Below are 18,087 nucleotides of genomic sequence, written 5' to 3' on the forward strand. Positions count from 1 at the left end.
TGAGAAGGCACCAAGTGAGATTTGGGTATGTTTATCGAGAAGCTCAGGTTGAACAACAGACAAGTTCTTACTAAGGAAGGGGGTTAGAATTTGCATAGTCGCGCTACGCAAAGCTCCGTGAAACGCTAAAATATCTCTGCGAGCACGCAGAGTTCCGCGAACACACATAATTGATTGATCCGCCCGTTTGCAATGCTTTTTTCCTGTTCGCGAATGTTTTTTGCGAGCTCGGGGGAAATATCTTGCGAACAAGCATTTTGAAAGCGTGAACAAGCAAAAAATTCCGCAAATCCGCGGATCGTGGAATTTTTGGCAACTCCGAGTTCTCCACAGAATGCAAAATTACCCAAATTCCGCAAGTGGAACGGAATTTACCACCCAGGCCTAGTTGTTACCTGCAAGTGATGCAGCACCATCTCTGGCGACCTTGCTTTGAGGAGCTAGTCATCCAAATAGGAGAAAATCGGAATCCCTGCCATCCTGAGTTGTGCTGCCACCACCGCCATCACCTTCATAAAGATCCGAGGTGTGGAAGTAAGACCGAACGGCCGGACCACAAACAGGTAGTGTTGAGATCCTACCGTAAACTGAAGATACTTCCGATGCAACTTGCGAATAGGGATGTGGAAATACGCATCTTGCAAGTCAATCAACACCATCCAGTCTTTCCATTGCAGTGCTAGAAGAACCTGAGCTAGGGTCAGCATCTTGAATTTCTCCTGCTTGAGGTAAAAATTCAAAACCCTGAGGTCCAGGATTGGTCTCAACCGACCATCCTTCTTGGGAATCAAGAAATACCAGGAGTAGCATCCCTGACCCCTTTCCTGCTCCGGACCTACCTCTATCGCACCTTTCTGCAACAAAGCCAGAACCTCCTGCTGTAAAAGCAGCAAATGGTCCTCAGAACACCATCCCTGGCGAGGAGGGTAAGGAGGTGGAAACTCTTGAAAAGGAGGGGCATACCCATTTTCCACAAGATTCAAAACCCAACGGTCCGAAGTAACCGATTTCCAATCTTGTAGGAAAAGGGACACCCGACCCCCTACAGAACCAGCATGCTTCAAGATGGGGTATCTAGAGCTGCTTTCCTGTGGAACAGGTGGTGGGAGCAGGAGAGGAGGAGGAGAAGGAAGATTGAAGTCAGGAAGCTCCTCGCAGATGGCCCCTACCCTTCCCTCTGTAAGACTTGTCCAAAGGATTCTGCTGTTGTTGCTGCTGTGACTGTTGATGGCCACGAAAGGAAGCCACTTTCCCAAAGCCTTGATACATTTTATAACCATAGCCCCTAGGTTGGGACTGCAGGCCCAAGGATCTTGCAGTAGCTCTACTGTCCTTGAAACGCTGCAGTGCAGAATCAGCCTTTGCCCCAAATAGTCTTGATCCATCGAAGGGTAGATCGAGCAAAGCAGCTGAAACATCAGGAGACAAACCTAAAGGCTTCAGCCATGCATGTCTCCTGGTGGCCACCGGAGAGCCCATTACCTGGGCGACCGAGTCCGCCTTGTCCAGACCTGACTGAATAACTTGACAGGCAGCCACTTGTCTGATAGTATCTCCAAAAAGTGAACATGATTATCATCAGGTAACTTCAGAGCTACTTGCTTGACAGTATCCATCAATGCATGAATGTACCTCCCAAGCACACATGTGACGTTTGTAGACTTAAGAGCCATACTTGCTGAGGAGAACACCTTTTTGGCCGACTGTTCAAGTTTCTTCGAGTCTCTATCCCCCCGAGTAGTAGGGAAAAACCTGCTGACTGTTTGGAACAAGAAGCCTGAACCACCAAGCTTTCTGGAGAAGGATGGGCAGAAAGAAAAACTGGATGACCATGGAGCAGGCTTGTAACACCTAGCCACTGATCCAGAAACTGCAGGGGAAGACAAGAACTTCTGCCACAGCTCCATAATCAGCTCTGTCAATGCCTCATTAAAAGGCAGCAGAGGTTCAACAGTAGAGGAGGGAGAATGCAAAACCTCTGTCAATAAATTCGACCTCACCTCAGATGAGGCTAAGTAAAGGACCAACAGATCAGCAGCCTTCCTGATGACTGTGTGGTAAGGGGCAACATCCTGAGAAGGCAAGGACTTTGGAGAGAAAAGCTCCCATTCAGGGAAGGTATCCAGGCCACTGGCCTCCTGCAGACCTTCGAAGTCGTCTACAGAGTCGAGGACCTCCCCTTCCTTATGCTCTTGCTGGAACTCCTCTTCCTCCAGCAGTCTCTGCGTTTCCCTCCTGGAACGCTGCGGCGTTGAAGAAGGCCCCCCCAAAGCAGGCAATGGCGTCGATCGAATCCGGGATGACATTGGTCCAATGCCAGACGGCGCCAGTGACTGAGGTATTGGAGTCTAAAACCTTGGCGCCGGAAATTGCCATGTCATGGTGAAGGCGACTGTGAGACGGCATCCTTCTCATGATGCTGCTTCATAGGCGAGGTCGATCTCGATGACCTGCCTTTCGAAGACTGATGCTAAGACTCATGTCTTCTCTTTTTCTACTGATTCTTCGACCTCTTGCAACCTTTCTTCTCTTCTTTCGCACACGCCATGAAGAGTTTCGCCTCACGATCCCTCAACGCCTTCAGGTTCATCCTCCAAAGGCACGAACACCCTTCGACATGGTGGTCCAAAGAGAGACACCACAGAAAGTCTTTATGGGGATCTGTGATGGACATACAATCGCCACACTTTCTGCAGGGCTTAAAACCTGACCTCTTTGAAGTAGCCATTTCCATGAAGAAATCTGATAACAAAGTTAAACCCAGTAAAAATGGAGAGTCCTTGAAAGAACAAAGTTACGCGTCAACGGTGCGGAAAAAATGGAACTGACATCAGCACACCAAAGAGGTCTTCAAATGGCTCTGTTGACGTCATATGGAGTCACAAGTGGAACCCTGCCATTGTGACGTCCTCGGAGAACTAAGAAAATGTTTAGGTGGAATGCTGGCGCAGGGGTAATTCAAAAGGTGAGGAATCCACAGGAAGATGTAGCCATCAGAATCTTCCTTACAGAATCTTGCCCTGCAGGGCCGGCTTTAGCATTAATGGAGCCCGGTGCAACAGTCTTTTTCGCCCCCCTCGCCCTCAAGACCTCCTCGGATTTCTTCACTGCCACCCGGCAAAAGTGCCCCTTGTTTCTCCATAGCCCCTCTCTCACATGCATTTTATTTTTTTAAAGCACTGGTAAAGGCTGGTTTTACTAATCCACTCAGCTATCCTCAAAAAATACAGATCTGCTCTTTGCTGCAGGCACATTAACCCTCGGATTTCTTCACTGCCACCCGGCAAAAGTGCCCCTTGTTTCTCCATAGCCCCTCTCTCACATGCATTTTATTTTTTTAAAGCACTGGTAAAGGCTGGTTTTACTAATCCACTCAGCTATCCTCATAAAATACAGATCTGCTCTTTGCTGCAGGCACATTAACCCTCGGATTTCTTCACTGCCACCCGGCAAAAGTGCCGCTTGTTTCTCCATAGCCCCTCTCTCACATGCATTTTATTTTTTTAAAGCACTGGTAAAGGCTGGTTTTACTAATCCACTCAGCTATCCTCATAAAATACAGATCTGCTCTTTGCTGCAGGCACATTAACCCTCTGTACTACTTTATGGTGAGTCAAAACTGCCACTAGCCAAAACTATAATCTCTCCTTCTATCAGGAACATTAATCACAAGAGTTATCTTGACATTTAAACTGTTACCTGAAAGCTGCTTGCACGAGTAACGCTGCAGCATGTGTTTTTTAAATTGTAGGTTATTGCTAAACACAGCACCGCCCCCCCCTTGAGGTCAGTGCCCCCCTCATAGTCAGTGCCTAGTGCTGCCGCACCAGTCGCACTGCCCTAAAGCAACCCTGTTGCCCTGCTTTTATCCGAACTTTTGATGTGAACACAATTAGTGCAAACAAATGATCAGGGCGTCAAATGCCAAGTTGACTGGTCTCAAAGAGGGGCTCCATTAGCGACATATGCAAAACAGAGATCAACATTGATAGCATACTTAACCCACAGCTAGCAACCTGGAGCTCCATTATGCTAATGCATTTTCCAGAGGAGGATCATAAAATGGTCACAATACAGGGCCTGCTTCTTTGACTTTTCAACACAGCTCTCTTTACATCCTCCTCAAACCTGCAGGCTGGGTTTTCGTGATGTCCGTGCAGCTGGCTTCATCCTGATCGTTCACCGACACTGCCTGCTGGGCAAATATAGCTTCGGGGACTTTCGATTGGATCCATTGGGCTTGAGAGGTCACCTCGCTGAATACAGACGGGGCGTTGGGGAGTGAGCAGCCTGAGATGACAAAGCTGGTGATTCCAGCAAGAAACCAAACTCCATCCTCGTTGCAGACCAGAGGCCCTCCCGAGTCCCCCTGCATGAAGAGATACATGACAAATGCTCGAATTATCTACTTATGATCGGAGTTTAATTTCTACAGATAATGACCAAGTAAATCTAACTGGGAATTCGATTATATTACTATCCTCTTCAATTATGACAGGAAGATTTGTGGTTGTGCCATACAGTGTGGATCTACGTAAATTACAATGTTGTTAGTGATATACAACATACTCTTGTTCCAAATTTAGCAGTCCAGGGCTTTACATAGGTCTATCTCGCTGTAAATTCCCATGCGATTGAAGAGCAGCGGCCTAATTATTCTAGCTTTTCAAACAGTGAAACACTTGCAGTTTCTCAACAGAAAATTCCCTCCACTTCGTAAATAAAAAGTTACTTAGCTTTGGTAATGATATTTCTGTTGCATACCAGATCTTCTCGCAGGTTACTCAACTGATGAATATGGTGCCAGGCCAGATCTGGAAATGTTTTTACCCAGCAACAGCTCTCCAGAGGCGCCAGGTAATGGATACTGCTTAAGCTGTTACTTTGCCCACACAAGATGTGATAACATAATGGAATATAAGTCACAGACTGGTGCGTTGGCATCAGGTCCTGGTACTTTATCTGGACCCCACTAAGGCATGCGGTGAGGAACCAAGAGAGCGTAAAAGACAGTGGTAACTGCAGCAAACGATACATAGCATATCTACGCAACTTATTATTAATGGCATCAACTCTTAGGGGAGGAGGGTGGGTAGTGGGGAATAAGTGGAAAGATTTAAGGCCTGAGTTAGGGTTTGGTGGTGAGAGAGCTTGGGCCCACTTAAAAAGCCCAACTCTACGAGATGGCCGTTGTAGCTGCTTTAGAGGTAAGAGGGAGGAAACAGTCACATTAAACTTTCAATACAGTGTAACCGATAAGAGTCACACAATAATCCACTCTACAACCAGATCTGAGATTAGTAAGGTTTCATTATAATTCAGAAACAGATTGATAAAGGTCAACCTCAGCATTATCGTATAGTGAAGCAGGACAATTGGAACGAGTCCAAATCCCCTAAAGAGATTTACCCTATATACCAAAAAGCATATAACTAGTTCAATGATGACCATACAAGTAATCAAGGAAAATAATTAAAGATAAAATTGCATCAAATGATTCTCAAAGGTAGGCATGAGCAAGCTAACTCTCCTTACACTACCTTAAAAGGGTAACCCTAGGTTAGGAAGCATTAAGTAAGGATGGAAAATAGAAAGGTGTCAGCTGTCAGAGTTTCCAGTAGAAGAAACTCCAACTAAGGATCGAGTAGCATGAAGCCACTCCAAGCAGAAGCAGTGGTCTGTACCTCATGAAGTAAAAGATGTCTCTCTGAACCTCACTATGTTACAGCACAATACATTGGTTGCCCTCAAGGTAAGTCACGTGCTCCTCCAGTAACCTTCCACGATTCCAGCAAAAATGTGTTACTGGCACCACCCTTTTTACATCGATAAGTTGCTACTTCATTCACCCTTGGCCATTCTTCTCATCCTCCATGAGAATTTGCCTGCTTGCTCATTACCGCGATTCTCCTTACCAAGATCCATCTTCTCATACCTTGCTATCTAACTAAAACAATAAACCTTCTTTTCCAGTTAATAAGGCTTTGTCCCTACTTGCAGTAAAAACAAAAATACAAGCAAATGCATTCCACATTGAAGGTTAAATACGAATTACATGTTAAACTTTAAATGTGAGCTTGTACTGGAACAATACTCGAAGCCCAAAAAGTACGCCAACTTAACAGTGCACAGGGTTAAAAATGCGTGCACATTTCTACACATGTAACAAATGCAGTTACTGAACACATGAATAAATTGCAAAGATTACGGAAATGTCATTCAAATACATCAACATGAATATAACTTCTAATTACACATACAAATGCTTAAACATTAGTCTACACATACCGATTCTAGCTTCACAATGAGACACGTCTAACCTTTAATTTTTAATATGTAAATGTTGCAAAGATCTTTATTAGTCAGACTTCTAGGCACACAATTTATAAGTCTCATTAAAGTTCATGTTGAGTATTTTAAATATGCAATACCCTATTTTTCTTAGTAACATTTAATCACACAGAATATATTTGAGTGCTGACTATACATGATTATGATGCACTCCTACAGTATCTCAGGATGGGATCAAACTTACGCTGCTTGCTCCAATCCCCCCTCTGATGGGGTTTGAATTCCACCAAATGTTTCATTTAATTGTAATAATCACTCTGCTTCTTCAACAACTCTATATCTTTTCTCTTCTGTGCTATTCCTTTCTTTACCTTATATCTCCTGTATACTTTCACTGTCAATTTCACAACCACTGCATAATGAGCAATGATCAACAAAGGCTTCAAGATGGAACCAAAAATACTGCTTCCCAAGTTCGCAAACCAACTCCCTACAGCACTAAATCCGTTTCCAACTGAAGCTCAAACTCCTGCGAGAGCCAATTCACTCAATTCCCTTTTTATGTTATGTTAGTAATATTCTTTATATACTTCTGTAAATACTTACTTTTATCTGGGATATAATTACAAAATTGTTGAACTTTCAACATCCGGCAGACTCTGCCTTCTTTTGCAAACAGAATATCTAAAGCAAGCCAATTCTGCTAAACAATAGCCCTAAGAGCAATCATTTCAGTATTTACAACCAATAAAGCTCCAGCAGTATTGGCAGGTAACCTATCAACTACGGTGGACAACTTTCTAATCCTAATATCATTTGATATCACACCTACATTCGGTATTAGAGCACCAAAAATGTCTCCCACAATTTCTCCTGCTCTAACACCTTGTTTGGACCTAGATTTTTCTTCTCAAACTGGATTATCACATTTCTACATGATAGATCTTTATAAACACTACTCCTAGATAACACTACCATGCCATTTATTAGGCAATTTGAAATAAGCATTCCTCCCACAAATAAAATAAACTCCAATAATTGCATTATTGCCACCATCCACAAACAACTTCCAAGCTCATCGGATCGCAAAGGTATGGTCACATTCACTCTTCCCTAGAAAGGTAGTATCATATTAATTTTTATCATTCTGTATGCACAGCTTCCCTTGGTGTTGCCAATATAATGTCAATGCTCCAGTGTTCTCTGTTGTCTTATGATCCTTTCCTTCATGTGACCAAATGGGATAATATGTCTCTTTGATTGAATTAGTCTTCACTTCTGTATACCTATCTCATACTTTAAGATTGGTTTTCAATGTCAGTAAGAATGCATGTTAAATTGTGTCTATGTGCATAAGCAGTATCCAATCTTTTAATCAGGTCAAAATATCTACTGGCAGTTTCAGTAATCTGAGCATATGAATGTCTATTCAAGTGTTTGAATAAGGGAACTTCTGGAAGAACTATATCATACAACTTTATCATAGTTAAAAGAGTAGCACTGGGAAATACCCTTTCCATAGAAAAGATTCAACAATAAACTGGAAGTGATACCATACATCAGGGGTGTGTAATGGTAAGTAATGCCTTCAGCTACTGAAGCAGGTAACTGCATGCAAACATAGCAATCTCTAGGTTCTATAGTATCGACATACTCATTAAGCAACCTAGTGTAAGCGTTTAATGTGCAATATCCTCTTGACAAATCAACATACAAGTCCTGCTCTTTTAATGAGTATATACCTCCATCTACTTTATGTGATGCTTCCTGCTCTGGTGCAAGCTTCTCTTCGACAGCTCTAGTGAAATCTGAATATAACCCTACAAGAAGTATTATTAAGCCCAACACACTAGTTGTTATCATTGCACCTACTAGGTACCTACATCTACAATTAGATGTATTAGTTTCCATACTATTTAGACTCAGACCAAGTGGGTAGAGCTATAGCAGCAACATAATCTTGTCTGTCAGTCTCTATCTGTGCAAACAGCAAAATCTGTCTTTATCTGTATCAGCTTTATTTACAAATGTATGTGCAATCTTCATGAGACTTCCCTAGCTCTACTCCATGTTCTTCTAGATTGCAACCCTAATTTTATTCTTCTTAGACTCATTCAACATCTCTACTGATAAAAGGACCAAGTTCATTAATGAGCATTGATAATATTATTTTCAGTCCATCAACAAGCACAGGAAATTCCCCTGAATCCAGATAGGGAAGCTCAGTTTCGTTCAGTACAAGGTGTCTCAAGGCACTTAGTCTAGTCGGGTAAGGAAGTTAAAATGTAGGAAGAAAAATCAAATTGGGGCGTGGCTTAGCAAGCCAACATGGCGGACGCATATTCTTCGTGCTCCGTTCACTTACCTGACCATCGCTGCTTATCCAGCTGAATGACACGGCGAAGTCTCATCGTGATGAAGCAAGTTGCCTTCTAACTTCTGTTTCAAATTAATAGCTGCATCGAATTTGATCCAGGCAGTATCGAGGCTCTGGGCCTCATGGACCACATGTGGCATTTATCATGGAGGCGCTCACTGGTGGTGGCGGGTGATGAGCTGGTGCCCTGTGGAAGCCGGAGCCTGTGTCGCCTGCATCGTTGACCCTGCGGACCCTCCCGGAAGATCGCCTGCCCCAGGAGGCCAGTGCAGAGGCAGCGACATTGCAGGGTGAGACTCCAGCAGAGGTGGCCCTGGAACATGGCCTGACTCACAGCCAGCTGAGAGACTGCCTGCGATTAGAGCAGCAGAAGAATAGTGGTGGTGAGCGGTGACAGGCTGGGCCTGTTCAACGCCCTCTGCGGGGAGTCCTGCTCAGTGCCCGGTGGAGATGTGTTGAGGCCTCAGATCGGTGCCTGGGCCAAGGTGCTGGTGTACTGGTGACCTTTGCTGGTTGTGGCCGCTGTTGAGGGGGACTTATGACTGCAGGTAAGTGCATGCTTGCCGCAGCACCACATCCTGGGTGCTGGGCCAGTGGCGAGGTGATGGCCCCCTCCCCACTTTGGCATCAATATAGAGGCATGTGGGGCTCTGAGGTTTAAGCCTGCCATAGGAGCCATGGGGTGGCGGTGATGGCTCCTGTGGCCCCAAGGGGAGCAGCCAGCTACCTACAGCTCTGTGAGTGGCAAGACCCCTGCCCGCTTCGGCGCAGACATTGCAGCACGTCCACCATTGTGACTCAGGGTTGTTGGGGCCTGAGACCTTGGCCGGCGCCTCTGACAGCACGGGGCCTCGCCAAACCTTGTAGATGGAGGGAGCAGGTTGAGGGTTCCCATTGAGACCCTCATTCTATGCCACCACCGAGGCACAGAATCTGTATCAGCAACAGACCCCCCACCTGATTTCACAGACGGTTGAAGGGTTCCGCATTTGCAGGGGCGTCCCCACGGAGTTCTCCATTCGCTACCATCATCGAGGGACGGAGTTTGAGCCAGAGCGGACCCTGAGGAGGAGCCTTGTGCCATTCCAGGCTCCATTAGCAGGACTGCCATGCGGACACTCCCATGACACCAGGCAGGCCCCCTGGCCCTCCTGAGAGGTCCACCTGGGACTACTGTCTGGCACCACTGCACTTTTTCGGCCTAACCGGCGGTGGCTGGCGTATCAGTGACATAGTTGCAGAGCATGTAGCACTAGATCTGGACCAACGGAGCACCCTGTGATGCTGTGGTTGCCTGGACTTCCCCTGTAGGCGTCCACCCCTCTCCTGAGAAATCCAAAGGTGAGCATTGGAGACAAGCAGGGAACCTATCAGACACTTATCCATAGATTTACGGGACGCCTAGACGCAAAAATTGCTGTGGGCACCATCAAACATTGGGAACTCTGCCTTATCAGTGAGGCCCCTGCTGCAGCCCCTAAGGAGAATCTCATCAGACCATCGTGTGTGATGAGACACTGCTGCACTCATGGGCAAGCTGCTATCCGCTATGCTGGGGAGGCACCCGACCCCCGCGGACCTGCCTCCGGCAGCGTCAGCACAGCAGGCAGAAGACTAATCTGCCCTTTCGGCATCGGACAAATTGGACTGGGCTCTGGGAGCAATTGAGTATTCTGGAATCAGCATGGAATCCAGTTTCGGCTCTCTTGCTACAGATCTAAACCTTCTCCGCGATGACCATTGCAAACTTGCATATAAGGTCACTGAAGGCAAGGATGCTGTCCTCACCCTGCAGCCTCAGGTGAGAGGCAATCAGGTTGCACTCAGAGCCCTGTAGAGCAGAATGGTGGATCTGGAGAACATAACAGGACTTAGAAGGGCACTCACACAGGAGCAATATTCACATCCTGGGACTACCGGAGGGCATTGAGGGTACAGACCCTCCGATCTACCTAGAAATATTGTTCAAAGCATCTACATCAGCTTCCAAAGGTACTTCTTTCTACTCCTTGGGGAGGGCGTACCGAGACATAGCATGTCATCTTCCTTCGGGCTCCCTTTCCGTCCCATGCTGGGTAAACTACTCCACTTCAAAGATCATGATACCATACTGCGGGAGGCTAGGCGGGCATGTCCTCTCCAGGTAGAGGATAAGACAGTCATGTTGTTCCCTGACTACACCAGAGAGTTGCAACAACAGCAGTCATCATTTATGGAAGTCAGACAGCGGCATCACCAAAGAGGGATTCAGTATTCCCTGCTGTTTCCCGCCCAACTCAAAATCATTTACGGCGGAACCACTACTTTCTTCACTGATCCCAAAGAGTCATAGGACTGGGCTGATCACCATCAAGGCACACTGGAGGGGGCAGCCACAAGTCAGCATTGGGCTCCGGTGCCTCCGGGGGCAAACAAAGGAGTAAGAAATGCAGCAAATCTAGACAAAAACTCACACAACGGAAGTCATTGACCATCTCCCGGGACTTGGAACAATTTATTGCTGCCCGCCGGCGGGCTATTCAGGCGGCTGAGAATCTGAGCCCCAACCTCGTCGCCAAGGATGGTGAGAAAGACCCGCATACTATTACCTCTGAAGAAGATTCCCTGCCAATGGATGACTCCTGAACGGACTTGCAGATACGGTCACGAGTGATGCCACAGACAGTGGACAACCTTCTTTGAGCACCTCGCAAGAACTTTTGACAGATGAATGTAAAAGATTCACCTATTTCTGTGATGCTCGCTTGAGCCCACCGCCACGCCACAGCTCTGACCACTGTGGAGCTCTTGGGCCACACTGCTTGCTCTGCACACTCAGCCACTTCTGGGATCACCCTTCACTGTCTTTTTTTGTTGCAAATAGTATGCACTTGAAACAGTACTATAGCATTTTGCATCCTGCCACCGGCAGATTATAATCCTAGGCACTAAAGGGCTGTAAGGCTACTCAATAGAAAGTACACTTGCGGCCTCCCACCACGATACACTAAGTTGTACTGATTATGTTTTGTTTGGACATACTGCTTATTACAGTAGGCCCCCAGTATTGGTATTATTTCCCTCCATAGTTATTGCTGTTACCCTGCAATTTTTTCTCCCCACACAAGCACTCTCTGATAGTGGGCATTTTGCATAGGTCTCCGGAGTCCTGGTTGCGGGGGACCGGGAAGGGCCACCTGGTGCGATGTACCCACTTCATACAAACACAAATATGGCTTCCAGAGCTAACGTTAGATTCCTCACCCTAAACATTCATGGCATGCACTCAGCCAGGAAGCAATACACTGTCTACTCCTTTGTATTCCTGCAAAAGGCGCAGATAACAACAGGAGGGTTGGAAAGGCTACGCAAACCCTGGAGGGGGCATTCTGTGCAGCACAACATACTTGGCATTTGCGCAGAGCGCCTTGGTGTGGATTCATCCTGGGGTCCATTTTCAGGAAACTAGTAGGATAATAGACAAGGAGGGGTGCTACGCCTTCCTAGAATGCTGTCTCCACTAGGTGAGAGTCACCCAGCGTTTTTCTAAGTGGATAGTATCAGACCATGTAGCTCACATCATAGACCTTCAATGGACTTCCCTCTTACCACCCACCCCCACCCAGAAGTTGCCACGTGACTGCCTCGAAGACCAGGTATTCCAGAACGAGCAGGAAAGCTGCATCAGGCACTGTTTAGCAGAGAATCATAATACAGCGTCCATTAGGATGGTTGAATGGGATGTCTTTAAGGTAGTCGCCCAGGGAGCCTGCATCAAACAAATCTGACTTTAGAGAGGGACTTAGATGAGGCCGAGCAGAAACTAGCAACACTCAGTAGGGCTGCAGATGCTGACCCTACATTAGCTACACAACTGGCAGATGCTATGACCAGGTATGTGGCTCTCCTCGAGAGTTTGTGGCGCTACAACTTTACAGCCCACACTGCTAGGTTCCAACGAGAGGTAAACAAACCTAGTAGGCTCTTGGCATAGCTTGTACAACAAGAGTCTACAACTCTTCCCATTACTGAAGTGGTGGATCGTACAGCAGCTATGGTCCGCACCCAAACAAATATTCTGCAGGCCTTCTACTACTATTATGCAGCCATATATGAAGCACCTCTGAGCACCTTATCGAACTGAGCTGATGACTTTTTGGGGGCCATCACTCTTCCCTGCATACCCAAATGGCTTCTTATCGACCCATCGCATTATAAGGAGCATACTATAAAATATTAGGTAGGATATTAGCCAGACAATATTCCCAGATCCTCCTGGATCTGGTCCATTTAGACCAAAATGGCTTTGTGCCAGGTAGAAGTAATCCAAAGAATATTCAACGCCTCTTCCACGTACAGGATCAGGTATAAGGTCAATTCTCGAGGGCAGCCTGCCTCATACTTAGAGAAAACATTCAATACCCTGACCTGGCATTATCTATTCACTGTCCTCATGTGCATGAGGATCAGGCCCAAGCTCCTGGACTATACCAAAAGCTATATTCCAATCCAATCTCCCGGGTTCGGCTGGGCCGTCTGGTCTCAGCTCCTTCTCTGGTGAGCCGGGGGACGAGGCAGGCCTGCCCACTCTCCCCCTACTGCTCACGCTTGCCATGGAGCCACTGGCCATTTGACTACATGAGAGAGGCCAGGAGTGGGGCATCCTGCTGGCTGACTAGACACATATAGTGTCACTCTATGCAGCTAACCTATTCCTGTATGTAAGGGACATCACAGTTGACCTTATACCCATACATGACGTGCTGGCAGATTTCGCCTCTGTTGCCGGGCTTCGAGTCAACTGGGCGAAGTCAACCATTTGTCCGCTTAACCCGGAGCATACGCCCTTAGACGTCTATCTCTCAGATACACGTCTTGCCTGGCACCCGCAGGCACATCGCTATATAGGGATGCACCTTAATCATACCTCCCTGGACCTTTATGATGGGAGCCTCTGCAGGTCCCTATGAGACATGCAAGCCCAGGTTCTCTACAGGCAGTCTTTACCACTGGCTCCCATTGGCAAAATTGCCTTGACGAAGATGGTCGTTCCTCCACGTCTTCTTTATTACTTCACAAATCTCCCGGTTATACCACCTTGTTCCCTCTTCAAGGAATTAGACAGAGTTCTGTGCTCCCTCATATAGGGATCTGGTCGCAGACGAGTTGCTCTCACCAAACTACAACTGCCAGTGGATCGGCCTAGGGGCTCCGTCCTTCCAGGCCTACTTCCTCGCAGTGCAGTCCCAATGTTTGTCCTGCTGGACGGCTGGTCGTTAACTCGCCGAGACCAGTTCAGAAGGTGGAGCCCTTTCAGTGCCCGCTCTCTGGCACTAGCTTCTCCCTGGAATGCTACCCTCCTTCTCTTGGCCCCTACAAGCGGCTGTGCCAAAGACTTGTATGACAAAGATACATCGCCTCTCACGAGGGACCCCGATCTATGCCCTGAACTTGCCCCCAATAGGCTTGCCACAAGGCTGCAGATATTACATTGCAAGGGAGGTGGGCGAATCACTCATTGCTTGAGGTGGGTGGGTGAAGAGGGCCAGCTCCTCACCTTCAATCAACTGGCCGCAGACAGAGGCCTCCCATCGGGGTAGTTCCTCTTGCATAGGTGACTCAACCACACGTGCCACACACTCTGGGATCTCACAGGAGGAGAACTCAAGACACACGTGGTGATCTAGACAATATTGACTATGGGCCCTGGACGCCACTGTATCACCTGGTTATACAAAGTCATCCGTGAGTTGCTGGCTGCTCCCCTAAACACACTACGTCAAAAATGGGAGGATGGGTTTGGAAGTGGGCTTAATGACAGGTAGTGGGAAAGGGCACTAGAGTTTCAGAAGAAAGTATCCTGCAACTCGCGATTCAAAAACATGCAATTTTTCTTATTGTATAGGGCGCACTTAACCCCGCAGTGGCTGCATTGCTATTTCCCAGAGACCTCATTTGAGGGTCCCCACTGAAAGCACCACAGATACAACACTTATGCATATGTTATGGTCATGCCCACCCTCCAAGACTACTAGCACGCCGTTCACACCATGCTACAAGAAGTCACAGAACTCTCAGAGATCTGCACCTGGGAGGCATGTCCCTTAGGCATATTCCAGTGCAAGAAAAAATAGAAAGTGAGTACATGGTTTGGGGCCATGGCTTTACTCTTTGCTAAAAGCACGATCACGCTTCATTGGTGCGCTCCCTCGATCCCTCCTATAGAGGCCTGGAGCGGAGCGATGGGGTGCGCCAAAGGAGAATGCACTCTGTGTGAGGAGGTGTGGCAAGAACACCGGCGACCTATACCCCGCAATAGGCAACTCTGCTTGAACACTTTCATCAAATGAAAGGAAATGACGACCTGCCCCCATAAACCACCACTCCATCTCCATTGACACGGGTCCACCCCCAGGCTCTCCCCGAAGAGCCCCGTTATTTGGTAAACACATACCAGCAGCTCCATCTATTCCCCTCGGATCCTAAAATCATTCATTAGATAGATACCAATGCACTTCCTCAAGCCCTCCTCTCCGCCTCACTCTGTTTACTACAGTTCGCTCCTAGTTACGGTCAGGCAGCATCAACATGTGGGGATTGCACATGCATCATATTCATTATCTCGGTAGTTCTCTGCTTCGAGCATTGCTCCTTCCGATAATATTGCCAAGCATATACACGCTTATGCTTGCAAGAGCGGTCACTACCGTATTCTCCTTCCAGGGGGTTTTTCCCTCCCCTTTTTATTCTTCTTTTCTTTCTCTTTTCTCTTTTCTTCTTTCTCCTTTCCTACCTCCCCCTTTTTTCTCTCTTCTCTCACCTTAAATGTAATGAAACCATATGTTGATAACTGCCTTATGTTATTACTGCTGTTTTCTCGCTGTAAAACCTCAATAAAAAATTATTTATAAAAAAGAAGAAAGTTCAGACCACGTTCCGAAAACTTTAGATGAATCTCCACTTTTATTACAGAATGGCCAAAATTCGGACTCGCTGTCATCCGTAGCAAGGTAAGTTCACTCAGGAGGAGAATATCTGCAACAAGGCACCTTCGATCTCTTGGACCTGCTTAGATCAAGCCCTTCACTTGCGCCTTCACTCAGTTCATAATCTCCAGATGACTGAGCTATGGGTGCGAGTGTTCTTTTAGAAGTCAACTTCAGTCTTCTCCTTGATTGATTTCCTGGCCAGCTTTCTTCCACTACCACTCGTGGTCCCACAGCACTAGTTCATTTGTTGAGGTCAGGATCCGACTCAATCACCACCACCTTTTCAGCTTCCTCTGAGTCAGCCTAAGCTTCTGATTAATCTGGACCCCCTTAGATCACTCTAGTTCTGTCTCAGGCTCTGTCTGGTCCTCTTCAGCTTGGATAACCTCTTCCCATGTCCTCTCGACCACTGCTGGCGTCTCTTCTGAGAGAGGTGCTGTTACTTTGTCAAAGGGACTCAAGACCATATGAGTATGAGATGTGTGTTCCCAGTTAGGAAAGTCACCACACTTCCCAGCAGTCATTGTGGCCAAGATCACCTAGTACTGACCACGTCAACAGGGCTCTAGATAGTTATTCCTCGCATGCTTTTTCACAACGACCCAGTCGCCGGGACTAAGGTCATAACGCGGCTCCTGATGTGGCGGGGCTGTAGCTGCGTCAACCTGGTGAGATACAGAATGAACCACGTCAGCCAATCCTTTACAGTAGTCAAGCACCAAATCATCTGTGATGTTTTCAAGCATATTTGTAGGCACGGCAGGCAATCAAATAGCCTTTCCCATGTTGCTCTCATGGGGCAACAATCCTGTCCTTTGATCAGGTACACTTCAAAAACGCATTAGCACAAGAGGCACAGCGGCAGGCCATTTTAGAGATGTCACAGCACACACTTTAGCCAACCTGGATTTCAGAGTGCCATTTACCTGTCCCATGATGCCTGAAGCTTCAGGGAGATAACTGGAATGCAATCTCTGCTCCACTTGCACTACTGCACATAACATCCTCAGATCTTCATTAATAAAATGAGTTCCTCTGTCTGATTCTAAATGGGTTGTAAATCCGAATCTTGGAATGAGTTCCCTCAATAACAGCTTAGCTACTGTGAGGCTATCACATCTCCTAGCTGGATAAGCTTCCACCTAATATTAGAAAATGCAGACCACCACTAAGATGTACCTCAATCCATTGCATATTGGCATCGCAACAAAATCCAACTGCATCCTGTTAAAAGGACCGCCAGATCTCCCTTTGTGACTCAATGTAACAAAAGTCCTTTACCCCCACATTAATTTGCTGATAAGTCACTTATCTATGACACAATGCATCCATTCACTTGAAACTTTAGGTTAAACCAGGTTTGCTTAAATAATCTTACCATGGTATCTATTCCTACATGCGTTGACCCATGGTAGTGCCTCACCATCGGTGAAAACAAACTATTAGGCAGTACTGGTCTCCCATGTCCTGAAACCCAAATGTCATCATCTCATTTCACACACCCTGCTCTAATCCAACTCTGCTGTTCTTCCTCAGGTAGTTCCTCTTGCAATCTCTTCACTTCATCCCATGTATCAGTAATGGTCATTAAAAGGTTGAAATTGGTTTCATCTGCTCCATCATTTGTGTATTTACCATTGAAAGTGCAAACATTTAGGGCACAATAACGTGCAACCTCATCTGCATAATGATTCCCAACTGTAACAAAACTGTTTCCCTTACAATGGGCAGAACATTTGACAACCGCAATCTGGTTAGGCATTCGTAAAGCCTCCAACAGTTTTCTCACATCCTCTCCATTGCAGATAGAGGACCCAGATGAGGTCATAAATCCCAGTTGAGACCATAACTGTCCACAGTCATGAATAACACCAAAGCCATACTGGCTTTCAGTGAATATTGTTACCCTCAGCTGGTTTGAAACACAGCATGGTCATGTGAAGACAATCAATTTGGCCACTTGTGCGGGGAATACTCCTTGAAGCCAGGCAGCTTCCATCACTCCTGTGACAGTACCAACAGCATAGGCAGCCGTCAAATTTCCATCATTGTCCCTTAGACAGGAGACATCCACAAATATGGTGTAATCAGACTCTGGCAATGGCTTGTCCGGCATGTCTGGACGTGACTTGGTGCACAGTTCAATGACACCGAGACAGTCATGTTCTACTTTGGTTTCATCAACATCACAATCAGGTAATGGGAGTAAAGTAGCAGGGTTCTGAACTGAACATCTCTTCAGGGTTACATTCTCAGCAGTCAAAATAGTTTGCTCATATCTAGTGAACCTACTATTTGTCCAAGTGCAATATTTCAACAGAATGTGGCAAATAAACAGCCAAAGGGTGTCCCATTACAATTCTGCCGCATCTCTCTATGCTGACACATGTTACAAGAATACATTTGAGACATGAGGGAAACCCCAATGGTGCAGGATCTAAAGTAGCTGAG

General features: G+C 46.6%; 1 protein-coding gene across 1 annotated transcript in view; it reads right to left on the bottom strand.

The window, feature by feature from the left end:
- The window catches only part of LOC146811701 (polyserase-2-like), a 1,284,631-nt gene that overhangs the window by 990,834 nt on the left and 275,710 nt on the right, over positions 1 to 18,087 (bottom strand). The window contains exon 4 of the mRNA XM_085615101.1: positions 4,129 to 4,369. Within this exon, the coding sequence (XP_085471227.1) occupies positions 4,129 to 4,369 (241 nt within the window). The remainder of the gene's footprint in view (positions 1 to 4,128; positions 4,370 to 18,087) is intronic.

Source organism: Triturus cristatus, chromosome 7 (assembly GCF_964204655.1).
Source record: "Triturus cristatus chromosome 7, aTriCri1.1, whole genome shotgun sequence".
NCBI lineage: Eukaryota > Metazoa > Chordata > Amphibia > Caudata > Salamandridae > Triturus > Triturus cristatus.